Source organism: Anomaloglossus baeobatrachus, chromosome 5, assembly GCF_048569485.1.
Source record: "Anomaloglossus baeobatrachus isolate aAnoBae1 chromosome 5, aAnoBae1.hap1, whole genome shotgun sequence".
Classification (NCBI taxonomy): Eukaryota; Metazoa; Chordata; class Amphibia; order Anura; family Aromobatidae; genus Anomaloglossus; species Anomaloglossus baeobatrachus.
In genome coordinates, this window is record NC_134357.1 from 500,418,480 (window position 1) to 500,437,706 (window position 19,227).

Below are 19,227 nucleotides of genomic sequence, written 5' to 3' on the forward strand. Positions count from 1 at the left end.
TGGTACATACAAAGACACAGGACAGAGGTTGAGTCAACTTTAATCAATGTCAACTGGCTGCAAGTGTGATTTAGTTATTGCCAACACCTGTTAGGTGCCACAGGTAAGTTACAGGTGCTGTTAATTACACAAATTAGAGAAGTCTCACATGATTTGTCAAACAGTGACAATACTTTTGTCCACCCCCTTTTTATGTTTGGTGTGGAATTATATCCAGTTTGGCTTTATGACATTTTTTTTTTTTTCATTGAAGACAAATTAAATGAAGATAATAATACCAAAGAATTTGTGATTGCAATCATTTTCAAGAAGAAACTGAGTATTCTCTGACAGAATTGCAGGGGTGCCAATACTTTTGGCCAGCACTGTATCACTAACTGCTGGGAGCTTCCATTCAGCTTTCAAACATACCACAATCACACCTATCCTCAAAAAGCCAAACCTTGACCCCACACTGCTATGCCCAGCTATTGCCCCATATCTCTGCTCCCGTTCGGTTCCAAACTCCTTAAGCAGCATGTCCATGCTCATCTTTCCTCCCACCTCTCTCTTTGACAACCTACAATTTGGCTTCCAGCACTATCATTCCCCCGAAACAGCTTTGGCTGTATGCATGTCGTTAGCGATTTTGGTCACGGTAAACAGATAATTCTCTATACTTCTCCTTCTAGACCGGTCTTCTACCTTCAACACAAATGACCACTCCACACTACTACAGATCCACTCTTCCTTTGGTGTCAAAGGCAGTACTCTATACTGGATCTCAATTGTATGACATAAGGCACTTCCACCATAAAAATCGTAGCTGGGGTGCTCTCATATTATTCTACATGGTGTGGAAACCTAATAGAAAAGAGGTACTCCCAGATTAAAGTGAAAATCTTGGAAAATGTATTAAACATTCAGTCTCAGTGCATCAGACGTTTCGGCCCAGAACACGACCTTTGTCAATGACCAACAAATGAGTTATACCTTCAAACCATAGAAATTCCTTGATTAGGGAACATGTGCAAAGCGCTATTAGGTATGCGCCTGTGAGATAAGGCTCTATTAAAAGCGATATCCACTGCTATGTATTTATCAAGCACTAGATATGTGCTGCAAGCTAAGCCTCTATTGAAAGCCGTATCCACCGCTGTGTATTTATTTGTAAAGCGTATCGAACCAAAGAAAAAACCTCTAAAACATCACGTTTATTATTTTCAGTTAAAAAGTCATAAATATATATAAACACTAGAACCATACCCAGTTGTAAAGTCGCAGAACAATGTCGTGAAGTGTATAAAACTAGGTAAAGTACTGGATAGGGCAGTGAGCAGTAGAGTGTGCGATAGTGTCGCTTCTATTAAGGGCACTGTCAGGTAAAATAACTTAGATATGTTACTTAGAATAAGGGGGCTAATACTCCCTAATGCTGGTCCCTTCCTGACAACGGAGGTTTGATTCACCTTAATGTTTTGGGTGCCCCCGTTCCTCGGCGGCTGACCCTAATTGCCCCTGTCACTATCACTGACCTGAACCACCCCCATGTGTAATGTGCTGAAGTGATTACACAGTCATTGTCATAAACATCTAAATTCGTGGTCAGACCTTGGTCTCATACAGTATACATCAATCCCCAATTGCACAGAATACCATCTGGCTATAATATAAAGGGGATACGTATGATTGGGGTCCCAACCCACATATATAGATTACAGGCCTGAAAGTCCCAGTACTTATCTGCTAGGACTGATGTTGCTCCCGACGCGTTTCCCCCCAGCGTGCCGGGGTTCATCAGGGGATATATAGATTGCAAGATGTGTTCGATTAATTAGGCCATCAATCTCATCATCCTCTTGTTTGCCCTCAAGATAGATAAATAAACCTAGATATCCATATTGGGGTCCAGTTGATAAGCCAGATCCCCATGCCACTTGCAGTATGCGTGATAATTCGTCCTAAAAGATCAGGCAATATGAGATCATAGAGGCCCTGTCAGCAATAGATGCATGCAGTGGCAGCGTCTCGTCGTTCCAATAGCTGCATATTATTATATGGGGGGCACCCAAAACATTAAGGTGAATCAAACCGCCGTTGTCAGGAAGGGACCAGAATTAGGGAGTATTAGCCCCCTCATTCTAAGTAACATATCCAAGTTATTTTACCTGACAGTGCCCTTAATAGAAGCGACACGATCGCACACTCTACTGCTCACTGCCCTATCCAGTACTTCACCTAGTTTTATACACTTCACGATATTGTTCTGCGACTTTACAACTGGGTATGGTCCTAGTGTTTATATACATTTATGACTTTTTAACTGAAAATAATAAACGTGATGTTTTAGAGGTTTTTTCTTTGGTTCGATATAATTGATCCTCTTTGATAATATGGTTTATATGTACGGCATTTGTAAAGCGCTAGTGAGTTGGCACCATCTGTATGGAATCTATGAAGCAGCGATATCCACCGCTATGCTAGCAAGCCGCAAGCTTATATATAACACACACATTATATATATATATACACACAGACAGACATACATACACACATGTTAGTTCACTTAGGGGACTTAAACTTTCTTTCATATTCTGCAATAGCACAATATTGAAGTATACAGGAGACAAAAAAATAAAATAAAAATCAGTGTCTCCTAAGGAGCTCAGCAGTGCCAGAGGCCTTCGATAGGTTCCTGGCTGCCATAGTAAGCCAGTGGTGCATTATGGGAGACATACTGATTCCATGCAGCACATGCATCAATAACCATTCGATTTAAATGCTGTTGTCAGGAACTGAAAATGGTTAATAGCAGCAATCAGAGCTCAGCTCGCTGCAATTGTTAGACAAAGAAGCCAGCTACAAGTGCATTTCAATAAACTAGAATATCCTCAAAAAGTTAATTTATTTCAGTAATTCAATACAAAAAGGAAATGCATATATTATAGAGAGTCATTACACACAGAGTGATCCATTTCAAGTGTTTATTTCTGTGAATGTTGATGATTATGGCTTACAGCCAATAAAAACCCTAAAGTCATTATCTCAGAAAAAATTACCACGCAACACCTGCAAAGGCTTCCTAAGCATTTAAAATGGTCCCTTAGTCTGGTTCTGGCTTCACAATTATGGGGAAGATTGCTGACTTGACAGATGTCCAGAAGGCAGTCATTGGCACACTCCACAAGGAGGGAGGGTAAGCCACAAAAGGTCATTGCTAAAGAAGCTGCCTGTTCACAGAGTGCTGTATCCAAGCATATTAATGGAAAGTTGAGTGTAAGCCATTATGATCAACATTAACAAATATACTTGAAATAGATCACTGGGTGTAATGACTATATAATATACAGTATGCGTTTCCTTTTGTTATTGAATTACTGAAATAAATTAACATTTTGATAGTCTAATTTATTGAGATGCACTTGTAATATAGCCAGCATCTACTCCTGAGCCGCCTCCATAATTGCTGACTCCAATACAGAACTTTTATTCACATACTCACACGGTAAGGGGTAGGGCATTCAATTGTTAGGCATAAAATCTGCATTTAAAAAAAAAAACAACACACCCTAACAAATTAAATATGTAACTGTAGTAGTCAAATTAATAAACTGTGACTTCTCGGCACTTAGTAGTCACTACTCACCTGTGTAGTTATCTGTAGGAATCTCCTCTTTACACCGCTCATCACCCCTCACATATGTCTCTGTAGTATTAATCTGGGTCAAATCTTCACCCTGAAACAAATACAGTAAAAGTTACTGATAGATGGAGAAGGAAAACATAAATTAACAAGCCAAAAATAAACAACATGACAGCAGTAGCTTTCACATAGCTGCAGGTCTCCTGTATAAATCCAACATGTCGACTTCTACTTCTAATAAAGTTATATATTATATACACTGCATACATATATCATATACAGATATATACAGATTATATATATATATATATATATATATATATATATATATATATATATATAAACATATATATAAAAACACACATATATATACAGATATATATATTATATATATATAAAAACATATATATATACACAGATATATATCCATCTATCTATCTCATATATATATATATATATATATATATATATATATATATATAAAAACATATATATAAAAACACACACACACACACACACACACATATATCACACATATATATATGCACACACACACACACACACAATTATATATATGCACTAATGTAACAAAAAAAAACCAAAACACAAAATCCTTTTTGAAAATATATCTTTAGAATGCCATCAAGGATTACACAGGAAAGTTCACTGCTTCATAAATATTTCCAAATATATGGATAATACACAAGATGATCCGGCTGATACTTTCACTGCAAACTAACTATCCCGGGGAATTGGAAGGATTAGAATTCGCATCCACATGGTGGACCCGCTGAGCTCTCAATGTACACTGGAGATCTAATTAGAGAACAATGTATGATCACTTGCTTTTTTCAGAAATAATGTAATTTACATTGATGAACATTTGCAGGTTTTTTTTAAGGGGTACTGTCGCGGGCGGGGAGGGGACACTGCGCTCACCACTCTTAGGTCCGGCGCTGCTGCTGCTCGGTGGCTCGAGCGGTGGGCCAGATCCGGGGACTCGAGCGGCGCTCCTCGCCCGTGAGTGAAAGGGGAATAGTTTTTGGGGTTTGGGAAGTTGGTCCATGACACCACCCACGGTTGTGGTGAGGTTGGGACACCACCGCTGCTCTGGACGGGGATCCCGGGAGCGATGACAGGGAGCAGCCGAGATGTTTCTCTCCCCTCCGTGGGTAGAGGATTTTGGTGGTCCCGGTGATGGTGACTGGAGAGTGGATGGCAGGGTTTGGTGGGGTGCAGGGTCGCAGGGGCAGACGCAGTGCCAGACGGCATGATGGTACTCACTCAGCCAATAACTTATACGGAGTCTCTGGTAAAACAAACGGCTGGACGGACGGGTCCCGCAGCCGGCTGGGTAGTTTCTCCCCTGACTCCAGGCTAATAGTGTGCGTCCTTCCCTGCACTTTCTTTATATGATCCTCCTGTGCTCCGGTTTCCAGCTGGCTCCCCGGTTCGGTACCGGACGGGCCACCACCCTGTCCCGGCTACCTACGGTTCCACCAGGACTGTCTTCCCGGCCCCCGCAGACGGCCACTACCGTCTGCCTGACTGACTACAAGAGGGTCCTAGGCTCCAACCTAGGCCTCTGTCTGCTTCTGCCACTCTGCACACCTCCTCTCCCTTCCTCTGCCTGGACTTGTCTATGTTGTTTCCTGCCTCAGACCAGCTAGACTCCTCGGTGGGCGTGTCCATCCGCCTGACTCCGCCCACCTGGTGTGTCTGTCTGAACCCGAGGGAGGAAATCAGGTCTCACTGGAGATGACTGCTGTGACCTGCTGGGGGTGGGGGTGTGCGTGTTACCTGTGGCCCCTGGCTAGTCCAGGGTGCCACAGTACACCATGCTACAAGAACAGTGTTTTACAAAAGATCCAAAGTTTATCAACATAAAACCTTTATTTTGCCCAAAACATGATGATCATAATTAGAGAACAGCAATGATTGATCACAGAAAAAGATTATAAGTAAATTTTCTGAAGGAAGCAACAGTCACAAATCGGTAGGAAGTGTACAGGCCTTTGCTGTGAATGACTAACACATCTGCAGCCACAGGCCATCATTAGTCTCTCACACTGCTCTGGTGTGATTTTGGCCCACTCTTCTTCCAGTCTCTTCCACAGTTCTTTGACTGTTGGGGGTTTCTTGGCTATAATTATGTCACCAAGGATTTTCCAGAGGATTTCTATTGGTTTAGGATCAGGACTCTGGGCTGGCCATTTAATTGTTTCAATGTTTTCTGTTTCAAGGAACTGCTTTACCCGTTCTGCTGTGTGACAGGGGCATTGTCCTGCATGAAAATTGCTGGCTGATTGAGTGATGAACACAAGTAAGTAACCATGTGTTGAAGAAGGTTCTGATACACACTTGCATTCACTCTGCCATGTAGCTGCATGAGAGGTCCAACTCCTGCTGCAGAAAACATTCCCCAAACCATGACATTTCCTCCACCTCCTTTCATTGACTTTTTAACACACTTTGGGTTCAGGCTTTGCCCAGTTTGCCAATGAACATAATGTTTCCCATCAGACACAAATAACTTAAACTTGCTTTCATCACTAAAATGAACTGTGGAACACTTCTCTGTCCACACAACATGCTCCTCACGAAAGGTGAGTCTAGCCTTGTCATTCTTTCTGGTAATGAAACGATTGGTCACTGCAGAGTGGGCTTTCAGTCCAAATGCTCTTAAATGTCGTGACACTATATGACGAGAGAGATCCTTACCCTGTTCAGTGCTGAACTGGCGAGCAATTCCAGTTGCAGTGTTAAAACGATTATCCAGGGAGATTCTCCGAATTATCCTGTTCTCTATTGCATTTGTCTTTTGAGGACGACCAGCCTTCTTGGAGGACTTGAAAGTTTGTGATGTTGTAAAGATGCAATATTTTCGAAATCACAGACTTTGAGAGACTAACTTCTGTTGCTGCGGCTGACACTGACAGGGTCAACCCTTTGGCCTTCATCTGGACAACCTGCTGCCAGAGGGTTTCAGTCACTTTGGAACAGCACACCATTTTTGCAAAGTCAGTGAAAACTGGAAAGTTTGGCTGCCAGTTACATAGGGTTTGTCAGATAATTAAAAAAAAAATAGCATCAGGTGCCAGGTTAACACCAAAAACCTAAAAAGGTATCTAAAAGTGTTCTCTAATTTTGATCAATGTTCTTTTATATTTATCTCATTTACATTTTTATTATGTGCTTTACAACAAATTTAATTTAGGAAATAAGCTTAAAATACTGCGAGTTTACTCATGTTAGGTTATAATTACATAGGACTACATAATGACTGTAACATTTAGGAAATTGTGTGGTCTTCTCTAATTTTCATCTCCAGTGTATAGTTTTTGGCCACAATTCCATGTAGGATTGCCAATGCACAGGTTTTAATGTGACCATCTGCAAGCTATTAGCTACTCTGATCTCTGGGATAGGTTTTCTTCTGAATAGGGAACCTTTATTAGTGATTGAAGGGGTAGTTCTATGGAATAATTCCCTGGGACACCGTGCAATGAAAGTTACTATCAGCAGGGTCATCTTACGTATTATCCATGTATTTAGAAATATTTATTAAGGCTGGGGCCACACGGGGACTACTGCGATCCCCTTGCATGAGACTCGGCTCGTGCTGGCAGTACAGCAGAGCCAAGTGTCATGCTTGTGTCCTTGCAACTGAGGTCCGTTCGTGCGAGCAGACCTCAGCTGCGGGGGGCGGGCCGGCACTCAGGAGGGGAGGGAGGGATTTCTCCCCCTCTCTCCTGCGTAGCCGGCTATAGCCATTCTCGCACTGCACTAGCAGTACACCGGTGTACCGCGAGTGCAGTGCGATTTTTCTCTCGCCCCATTCACATGAATGGGTGCGAGAGAAAGAGTCTCAGCTTACAATCGCAGCATGCTGCGATTGTTTTCTCGGTCCGATTAGGGCTGAGAAAATAATCGCTCATGTGTGCTGACACACAGGCTAGAATTGGTCCGAGGGGAATGCGATGTTTTATCGCACTCCACTCGCACCGATTTTCTCGCCGTGTGGCTTAGGCCTAAAAGGGAACCTGTCACCAGTTTTGGGGCCTATAAGCTGCGGCAACCACCAGTGGGCTCTTATATACAGCATTGTAACATGCTGTATATGAGCCCAGGCCGCTGTGTAGAATGTAAAAATGTCTTTATAAAATACTCACCTAAGGCTGGGGCCACACGGGGACTACTGCGATCCACTTGCATGACACACTGCTCGTGCTGGCAGTACAGCAGAGCAGAGTGTCATGAATGTGTGTCCTTGCAACTGAGGTCCGTTCGTGCGAGCAGACCTCAGCTGCGGGGGGCGGGCCGGCACTCAGGAGGGGAGGGAGGGATTTCTCTCCCTCTCTCCTGCATAGCCGGCTACTGCCATTCTCGCACTGCACTAGCGGTACACCGGTGTACCGCGAGTGCAGTGCGATTTTTCTCTCGCCCCATTCACTTGAATGGGTGCGAGAGAAAGAGACTCAGCTTACAATCGCAGCATGCTGCGATTGTTTTCTCAGTCCGATTAGGGCTGAGAAAATAATTGCCCATGTGTGCTGACACACAGGCTAGAATTGGTCTGAGGGGAATGCGATGTTTTATCGCACTCCACTCGCACTGTTTTTCTCGCCGTGTGGCTTAGGCCTAACAGTCGCTGCGGTGGAGTTGGGTCATATGGGAGTCTTCGTTCTCCGGTGCTTCCTCTTTCGGCCCTTTTGTTCTTCTTCTTAAGCGGAGGTGCATGATGCATCCTACGTCATACACCCTCGCCGACATTAAGGTCCTGCAATGAGCAGGGTAGATCAAAGTATTGTAGTGCGCCCGCGCGGGACCGGCCAGTGTGTATGACGTAAGACGCGTCCTGCACTGGCTTCAGAAGGAGGACGAAGATGGCCGAAACAGGAGGCGCTGGCACCGGAGAGCAGAGACACCCATTCAACCAGTTTGCTCCGCAGCGATCGTTTAGGTAAGTACTATAAAATGATTTTCACATTCTACACAGCGGCCTCGACTCCTATATACAGCATGTTAAAATGCTGTATATAAGGGCTCACTGGTTGTGGCCGCAGCGTATAGGCCCCAAATATGCTGACAGGTTCCCTTTAAGCGACAAACTTTCCTGTGTAATCCTCGTTGAAAGAATTATAAAAATATATTTTTAAAGAGGATTTTTTGTGCCTTTTTCTATAATTTTGTTGAAAGCTGTATAATGGCAAGAGGGGTGAAACAGCTGTTCAGCAGTTTGTTTTTTTTTACTCCTAATTCTAACCAGAAAAAACATTTAGGCTAGGTTCGCACACTGCGTCTTTTTGACGCTGCGTTTTTGGCCGCTAAAAACACACAAAAACGCACCTGCGTCGAAAAAACGCATCAAAAAACGCATGAGTTTTTGCCGCGATTTGGTGCGTTTTTGGCTGCGTTTTGCTGCGTTTTTGATCTCTGCGTTTTGCTGCGTTTTTCCAATGCATTGCATGGGGGGAAAACGCAGAAAAACGCAGGAAAGAACTGACATGTCCATTTTTTTTTTAACTCAAAAACGCAGGTAAAAAAAACAGATGTGTGCGGACAGCAAAACTGAAAACTCATAGACTTTGCTGGGGAAGCAAAGTCCTGCAGTTTTGAGGCCAAAAACGCACCCGAAAAACGCGCAAAAACGCACTGTGCGCACATAGCCTTAATGTACATGATCAGTTTTATCTTATCTTTACCTTTAAGAATAGAACATTCACTGAATGGCCACTAAATTAGAGATACCCATCTGAAAGCAAGTTTGATCCTTCAGAATCACAGCAATTCATTGCGTCAGAGATTCCGTCAGATGATAATTTTATTCTGCAGGAGTGCTGGCCTATGCCAACAGGATAGGTTTTTGCAATTGTGAAAATTAGATGGGTCTGACTTGTTCTTAACAGCCTGTTTTACCTCGTCACAGAGATGTTCTATAGGATTAAGAACTGGGGACTGGAGGGGCGTGGCTTGCCGATGGCAGAGTGAGACACACATCTCCTTAGCTCTGTGCCTAGGCCGCCCTTTCAGCCTCTTACAGGTGGTGCAGCTGAGCCCAAACCCAGACGATCCCTCAAGCAAGCAGCAGATCCGGAGACCGGGACAAGCAGGATGGATCGCTTCCTGGCCTCCAGCACCCCCACTCAAACACGAGCTGCTCAGGCCAAGATGGCAACGGAAGGGAAACAACAACACTCCTCACTGAAGCATGTCTCAGAGGTAGGGGATTCCCCAAGTCACCGCTTCTCATGATTCCAGTGAGAATGAATTAGACTCTGAGGAGGTGAATCTCCGTGATATTAGAAAATACATTAAATCTCTCCCCACCAAACATGATTTGGAAAAGCTTGTGTGCAGGCTGGAGAACACCTACAAGCAAAAGATACATGCCCTGCAGAGGGAGTTTACAGAGAGAGTGGAGGGGGTGGAGAGATCACAGGATGCAGCTCTATCAGAGTTAGGCTGCTTTCACACATCCGGCTTGAGCTCTGCGGCTCAATCCGGCTGTGCAAGCTATGCAACGGATGCGGTGAACACACCGCATCCTTTGCATAAGTTTTTACTTTGCGGCCAGTCCGGTTTTTGCCGCTTGCGGCATGCTACTGAGCATGCGCAGTGGAAAAAACTGCATGTGGCGGCCGGATGCGGTTATTGCCGCATCACGCCGCATCCGGCCGCCATAGGCATGCATTGAAAAATGCGCCGCATCGGCCGAATGCGGCGCGATGCGGTTTTTTTTTGCCGCACGAAAAAACGTGCCAGGCAACGTTCCATCCGGCCGCCGCATCGGCTAAATCTGCCGCATGCGGCAAAAAACGGATGGAACGCAAGGCCTTGCGGCACAATGCGGCACTAATTAAAGTCTATGCAGAAAATACGCAACCGGCAGCAAAAAAAACGGTTGCGATTTTCCTGCAAAGTGCCGGATTGTGCCGCATTGCAGAAACCGGAGGTGTGAAAGCAGCCTTAAGCAGCACCGTGAAATAATTAACCATCACTCTGCCAGGCTGGAGGAGCTCGAGGCAGGCCTGGAAGACCAAGAAAACCGCAATAGGCGAAATAATATCCACATACGTGGACTCCAGGAATCAGTGCCATCATCCAATTTAGATGCCGCAGAACAGCAGATATTCATGCAGATCTTGGGGGACAATCAGGTAACCACTGTTGATTAGATCGCATTCATAGAGCTTTTGGGCCCAAACCACTTAACAATGCATGTCCCAGAGATATGTGATATGTCGGGTGCACTTGTATAAAACCAAGGAACGCATTATGGCAACAGCCAGATCCAAAGGCCCAATTGCTTTCCAGGATTCTCAGGTTACGCTGCCCCCTGACCTAGCCAGGCGCACCCTCATGCTGAGGAGGGCCTTGCACCCCCTGCTGGATCAACTCCGGGACAAAAATATAATATACAGATGGGGCTACCCCTTTCAACTGGTGGCTACAAAGGAGGGTAAGTCGGCGATAATTCGGTCCCTTGGGGACCTTCCTAAGTTCCTTGAAACATTTGAGTTACCAATGACAAATCTACCTGACTGGCCGAAAAGTCTACCCCTGCCGGTGATTCCACCCAATTGGCAAGAGGCCTCAGGATCAAGGAACAGAAAGAAAAACCCCAAACAGACCCCAATGGAGCAGCAGAGGTCCCCTTCTTGATCTTCGTTGACATTTAAAAGTTTCAGGATCACCATCCACAAGTAGTTAGAAGACAGACCCACTGGGTCTCATTACATCCCTTTCGCTGGTCCTAAAACAGGGATGCCATGATTTCTCCTCCTTCTACCCATTAACAATGTGACATGGAGATTCGTGAGCTGTTTGTAACTTTTTTGGGAAGTCAGAATAACATTAGTCTGTGACTTTGCTCTCTCTTCCTGCACAAAAAAAACAAACAAACAAAAAACCCCAAACCTCTTCCTTCTCCCTTCCTCCCCCCTTACCCCTCCTCCCCCTCCCTTCTTCCCCTCTCCCCCCCTTCCCCCCTCCCTCTGCCCCCCTCCCCCCTCCTTCTGCCCCTCTGCCACCCTCCCCCCTCCCTCTGACCCCTCCCCCCTATGCCCCCCTCCCTCTGCCACCCTCCCCTCTTCCTCTGCCCCCCTCCCTCTGCCACCCTCCCCCCTCCCTCTGCCCCCCTCCCTCTGCCCCTCTCCTATCGTTGTTGGGATCGCTGGTAAGTTGTTTAGTGTGACTGGACCTTAAGAGTTTCTTGGGCCTCCCACAATTTTGTGATAGCTAATGTGTACTTTCCCAACAAAGACCAGCAGGGGTTCAGAGCCAGATGTCGGACAATACTGGAGGACTTCGCAGGTCCCCTTCCTATGATACTCGGTGGCGATTTCAATTTGCCAATGCATCCGTCCATGGATGTCTCCTCGGGTAAGTCTTCATATCCTCACTCCTCTATACATAAAGTTAAAAGACAGCTGCAGGGCCTGAAGCTGGTGGATGCCTGGAGGGTTCTTCACCCAGACACGAGAGACTACACCTACTACTCCATTCCATACTGACTTTACAGCAGGATTGACTATTTCTTCATATCCCAGACGCTCCTAGATTTCCACTTAAACACAAAGATAGGCTCCATCCTTTGGTCTGACCACGCCCCTATATATCTTTCCATACAACTTGGCAAAGCAGAAAGGTCAGGATTCACATGGCGCCTCAATGAGAACTTATTGCAGGATACGTTATGCTTGGCAGACGTGACCCAGACAATCTCAAACTTCACACTGGATCACATGGCTGACCAATCTGTCCCATCCATGAAGTGGGAGGCATTAAAATGTGTCTTGAGAGGAGTCCTCATAAAACATGGCAGTCGGCTTAAAAAGGAAAGAATAGAGGAGATCAAAACGCTTTCTTCCCAGATCTCTGACCTAGAGTCCGCCCACAAACGCACAAATGCGCAAGACATATTTGGTCAATTATCTACAGCCAGGCAGAAACTGCTGTCCATCTTATACCAGAGAACACGATGCTGGAGGGAAAGACTTAAGGGCAGGTTCTACCAGTATGGGAATAGGAGCGGCAGGTTTCTGTCCAGAGCGCTACACCCACGCAACGTGGCTACTCACGTACCATTCATAAATGATAAACAGGGGAAAAAAATCCAGAACATAAAGGGGATATTACAATGCTTTAGGGAATATTATCAAAATTTATACAATATTAAGGGTCATTTTCTGACCTCCCTAAACAACAATTGGTAGAGAAAATAAAAACGTATATTCGCTCTACCAAATTACCAGAGCTGGACCCAATAATAACCAAAGGCCTAGAGGAGGATTTCTCAGAGGAGGATTTCTCAGAGGAGGTAACAGACGTCATTAAAGATTTAAAGATTGGGAAAAGCCCAGGGCCTGATGGGTTTACAGCGGGTTTCTATAAGCGCTGAATTGACCAATTGAGCCCCCAATTTTTGTCCACTTGTAATTACGTATCCAATGGCGGATCCTTCCCGAAACAGGAGCTGCCAGCCCACATAATAGTCCTCCCCAAGCCATTTAAAGACCCCTCCCAGTGCGGGAGCTATAGACCAATATCATTGATCAATATAGATATTAAAATGTATGCCAAGCTCATTTCAAATAGACTGCAGCCGCTTCTTCCCTGTCTGATTAGCACTGATCAAGTAGGATTTGTTAAGAGGACGAGAATCAAGAGATAACACAATACGTGCAATATCCCTGATTGATAGAGTGCGGAGGACTGCATTACCCACGTGCATCCTGTCGGTGGACGCAGAAAAGGCCTTTGACAGGGTGCACTGGGAGTTCATGTTCCAGGTCCTTGAGGCGGCAGGTCTGCAGCAAACAATGCTACATAGGATCTCGGCTTTATATACGAATCCCTCTGCTCAGATTAAGGTTAACGGGGGTATTTCCCATTCCTTTGACATCAAGAACGGAACGCGGCAGGGGTGCCAGTTGTCCCCCCTGCTCTATGTTGTCACAATGGAACACTTGGCTGTGGCAATAAGGTCCAACCAATCAATTAAAGGGGTCCCGGCTCCGCGCAGGGAGGATAAACTAGCTCTCTTCGCTCACGACTTGATGCTGTTCATAACAAATCCAGTGACGAGACTACTGAACATTATGTTGGAACTACATAGATTTGGCTCTCTGAGCAATTTTAAAATGAACATGCACAAGTCTGAGGCGCTTAATATTTCCCTTACGCACCAGGTGACCGATCAGCTTCGAGCGTCGTTCCCCTATAGGTGGCAAGGGAAATCATTGTCATATCTCGGCATTGACTTGACTGCTGATGTCTCGTCCTTGTACGGAGCTAATATCCTTAACGTTTTGGGGAAGATAGAGGCGGATCTCCTGAAATGGAATAAGCTGCCAATATCCTGGTTAGGCAGGATAAATGCCATAAAGATGGATATTCTGCCTCGCCTGTTATATTTTTTCCAGGCAATTCCCATACCCTTGCCAGCTTCCCTTTTTTCACGATTAAAAACGGCCATAACCAGATTCGTCTGGGCACACAGACGCCCTCAGCTGGCCTACAGAGTCCTGAACAAGCCTAGACTTGCGAGGGGGGGGGGCAGGCCTTCAAGACCTCAAAATATATCACCTTGCTTCATTGGGAACATGCCTTCTGGATCTCTACCATAATAAAACCTCTAAGCGCTGGGTGGAGGTGGAGATATCTCAGACAGACTGCGCCCCTCTCGTAGCATTGTGGTCGCCAGCCCCTTCACACCCGTGCACTCAGGCCAGGCCGTTCCTCGTAAAGAGCTTGTCCTCATTTCTCAAGAGTTCGAACGCACTCCTGGCCATTTCCACTATACCTGGACCACTGACACCTTTACATAATAATTCTCTACTCCCGACAGATTTAACAGGCAACATATTTCTTCACTTGTCCAGAGGCATGGTGTCCATAATGAGGGATCTAGTGTCCAATGTGGGTATGAGGCCCCTTCATTCTTTCTTTCCCGACAACCGCACTCCCGCAGGAGCTTGGTTTGTTTATGAGCAATTGAAGAGCTTTATTAACTCCCTTTCACCACAAACTAACTTTTATAGGCCCTTGACGCCCTTTGAGTCTCTCTGTCTGAGGGGAGAGCCTCTGGAACACACCATTGCCCTGCTATACAAAATGTTCCAGATTGAGTTGTCTGGACGGGAGGATGATGCCCCTTTCTTCTTGAAATGGGAGGTGGATTTGGGGAGACCCCTCACGCGTGAGGAACGCTCAAAAATATTACTCTTTACCCACAAGTCGTCGCTGGATGTAGCGTCACAGGAACGGGACTACAAAATAGTTTCTAGGTGGTATCACTGCCCCTCCAGAATTCATTCCATGTTCCCATCTGTCTCTGAAGAATGCTGGAGATGCTCAAACGATAGAGGCTCATACATCCACATGTGGTAGTCTTGTCCTCTCACACAATATTTTTGGCTAGACGTGTTTGCCCTTCTGAATAAAGTGTCGTCTACTAGGTTTGAGCCGACGCCGGAACTGGCTCTTCTATCCTTAAGCAATATCTCGATCGCCAACTTCAAGAGAAGCCCGTTAAGGCATTTTTTGACGGGGCAAGGAGATTAATCCCAAGGTACTGGAGGCAGACCAAAGTGCCCTCGCGGGCTGAACTGGTAGCAGAGATGAACCAGATCTATAGGATGGAGGAGCTGGTCAGCCAGGCGTCTGACTCGGCGGAGCGAGTGTTCAGGCTGTGGGCGCCGTGGATTATGTATAGAGAGACACCAGACCTGGTACTATGGCTTCAAGCTTCAGTTGGGGGTGTGAGACCTCTGTGATTGTCCATTCCACAAAACAAAAGTGCCGGGGGCTGCACACGACCCAGATGAGACATCTGCTTCGTCCCTCTTTTCTTTTCCCTCTCCCCGTACATTTCCTCTTTACTCATCTTTCTGTCCTCTTCGTACATTTTATGTTATGTTTACATTGTTAGAAAGGATTGTCATCTCAGTAACTTTGTGCATCTACGTTGCCTCCCGTTTCTAAACGAGGCTGCATAAATTTTTGTATGAGGGTCGGATTGTTGGTCACCCAGTGGGCACCATCTCCAAAGCAAAGCTATTACATGGGTGATGATGGTCTGACCTGAAGTGTGTAATCAAAGGAGTTATTATTCAAGTAAAAAAGTGTTGTATTACTTATTACCTCCAAGATTAGAGTTATTCTACTGTATATCATATGTTGCCTATCATATAACTTGTAAACATGTTCTTTATTCGAATAAAATCTGATTTACACAAAGAACTGGGGACTGTGTCTGCGGAGGAAGAAAGAAGAAAAATAAATAAATTGCTGCCATGTTCCTGGAAGCAATCCATGACTGTTGGGGATGTTGGGATACAATTGATCCCTCGATCTGATCGTTGTTCCGAATTAAAATGTCGTTTGTGCACGGCGAAAAAGAATGATAATTAATTGGAAATCAATTAAAACTCTTCCTCTCACGACCAAGGCTGAGGCAAGACTGAAAATCTTTATTCTCGGACAATTAGACCACGAAGTAAAAGGGGTGTAAACAAGAGTTCTAGTCCAATCAAGTATCGTAGGTCAGGGCTTCATGACGTAGAGAGATCTGCATATGCCCCTTGGATTGGTCAATCTAAAGCTTCAGGAATTTCTTTGTCCATCTGTCTTGGGTGTAAACCAGGAAATGGTGGCCATATTCAAGCTATACATATATATATATATTCTAGTATATACTGAGTTTAAGGAAAATACACTGAATATGCAATATACATATATACATGTTAATAAGAAACAAAAGCATTCACAAATATGTGTGTTAGTTCACATCTACTGAACTATATAACTGAGTCTATGAAATGGCTGAATTAAGTATTTTTGGATACTCAATTCTTTATCCTCAACAGTCCCCCCTAAAGACTTACTTCTGCCATTTCTAAATTCTAAGGGTACTGTGTTCCCTTAGGAAGAGAGGTAGAAAGATCTGTTGAAAAACCTGCCTAACTGAACGTTGAAACATGGGCGGAAAGGGGAAAGGGGTTTTCTTCACCGGTTTGAGACCAAGGACTCCTAGGCGAGTCCTCACCCTTTGTAGTTGGACTTTCCCATGTCTCAAGGTTCTCTAAGTCCTCTCTTCTAACTGTTCTGGCAAGACTGGTCTAAAACTGTACAGGGTTTTCTGAAAAGGATAAGTATGAGCAGAACGCTCAGTGCAGCTCTGGTTGATTAACCCTTCTGCAATGCGAGGTGTGGATCCATAGATTTTCTGTGGTTGGATCAGCTCCTCTAGTGTTGACTCATGGCTCTTTCTCGCTTGTCCTTTAGGATCAATCAGTCTCCTGACTGGAGACCATATGCTAATAGCTCTGATTTAAGATCTGGAATTGGAGAATACACCTGTTTAGCACACTATTCAGTCAATTATATAAAAATATACATGTCTATGCTAAACCAAAAAACATCTTACATAAAGACCTGCTTATTGCAAAAAGAAAACAGAACATATACATTTTATACACCATTTACTAGTTTCCACTTTTCTATAAAATATACACTTTTTGTAAACACATTTTTCTTTACATACCACCTTCATGTGCTTCTCAACAATAATGTCGTTTTCTGCACAGGAATGCCTCTGACCAAACCTGGAGAGAAATTTACACAACACGCACAGACTTGCATACAACGTGCTCATGATATACATCTATAATCAGTTTGCAGTCTCTAAGAATGGGTAGAGCAGGTGCAGGGTGTTTCTACGGACTCTTTACAGTTTTTTCTCACTTCATTCTAAGCACTTGTCTCACAAGACTGGGTGAATCTGCCCACCTGGGTACTGAACCCGGTGTCACCAAAACACACGCTGACAATTGTCTTTCACAGATGTTACCTGGGCCATCATTAAGAAGAGCTCTCATGGCAGAGAAAGCTTACCACCCTTTGTCCACAGACCTTCCTCAGTCAGCTGGCTTCCTGCATGTCACACTCCATTCCTTGTTGTATCGCTTGTTCCTGTAGGGATTTAAGAACACAAGGAGTAACAGAAGTCACTGACGTGACCAATGTCACCAAGGCATGGTCGGTATTGGTGAAAGACTCTCAACTCTAGGCCCGTTCACTGCTTCTTGGTCAGCTGCACCTGTGCAAGGATCTCCATCCGAATCCATCAGCTCAGATCTAGACTTTCTCTTCAGCATACCTAATTCATTTGACAACAGGAAAAAATCTACAACCTACATACACCTCTAAAGACTCTTACCCACTCCTGTTCTACCCATCAAGAGAGGCATTAATGCATCACTGTCTCCTGTATCAATAGGATCGGAGGGAGTGGTCGAATTTAGATCTACCTCATGTGGTGTAAACAGCAACATATCCAGTGCAGAATCGACCACCATCTGGTTTCATCTATAAAAACAAAAACTTAAAAATATACATTAGATCATTCTTATAACTTCATCTCTGATCATAATACAGTTAGTGGTCATCTATACCTCACATGACTGAAAATACTAAATAAATAAACAAACAAATAAATAAACAAATAAACATATAAGACAAGACTTTCCTATTTCAGTTAACAGATATACCCCATAGTAATCTAATAAACATAACCTATGGGAAACAGGTCAGCTTCAAAACCAAGGTCAACTTCAAAACCTATCTAATATGCCTGCTGCGCCCTCCAAGAAACTGGAGAATATAATTAATACCTTATTCCCCCCTTGTTTAATTGTTTATTTACCAATATGGCAAAATTCAGCATTTGTATACTGGTATTCCCTAAAAGAAAAGATAAAATAGCAGGTAATAAATTAGCCACATACTAAAAGGAACAAACACTGAAAATAACGTACATCTCACAACAATATACATTACTGGGGAATTTTAAAACTTTACAATAAACAACACTGTATCCATAAAGAAAAGAAAAACCTTTCATACTAGAAACGACTGAGACATGATGAAATGACAGCTGTGACTAGGCGACTAACTGGCAAAAAATATATGAATGGTTTAGAAATAATCGTAAAAACAGAAAAGGTGATAGTCACAAAATAAAAATATATTGTTCAAATAAATCGCCATTAAACACAAAACAACACAAATTATATCGCACATCCCATAAAATTTAATATTCCCTATTCAGGTATAAGCAGCAAACTAAAAATGGGAAATCCTGAACTCTAAGGGTTAAACCAAACTCACGTCACTATTGGAGAGAGACACATTCCATTCTTCTTAAAAGTGAGACAGGAAGAAGGAAAAAAACTCAACCTTTGTTATAACAAAGACGTAGCAGTGAACACATCCATTAGCAAAATCTACATTGGATACATTATACATTTTTCCTAATTCCTTTTTACAAATGGATTTGATACATTTTGACATCAGTAGGGGTAAGTCGTTTACGATTTTTGTTTTAAATTAACTAACATAATACAAAGATATATATATATATTTACCTTCCTCTATTTTATTTTATGATATAATGCTGCAGGACTTTTAAAATACCAATTAATTTTATGTGAACAGATCTATTTCCACATCATTTCTGTAAAAATTTCACTTACTTATCTTTGACTTGCATTTATGGGATAACTGAGTAAACAAATATACAATTTATACTTATTCAAATA

The 19,227-nt window shown here is 43.8% G+C and overlaps 1 protein-coding gene across 1 annotated transcript in view; it reads right to left on the bottom strand.

Annotated features, from left to right (window-relative positions):
- The window catches only part of LOC142312827 (uncharacterized), a 253,151-nt gene that overhangs the window by 166,684 nt on the left and 67,240 nt on the right, over positions 1-19,227 (bottom strand). Inside the window, 1 exon segment of the mRNA XM_075351813.1 lies at positions 3,626-3,716. Coding sequence (XP_075207928.1) covers positions 3,626-3,716 — 91 coding nt within the window.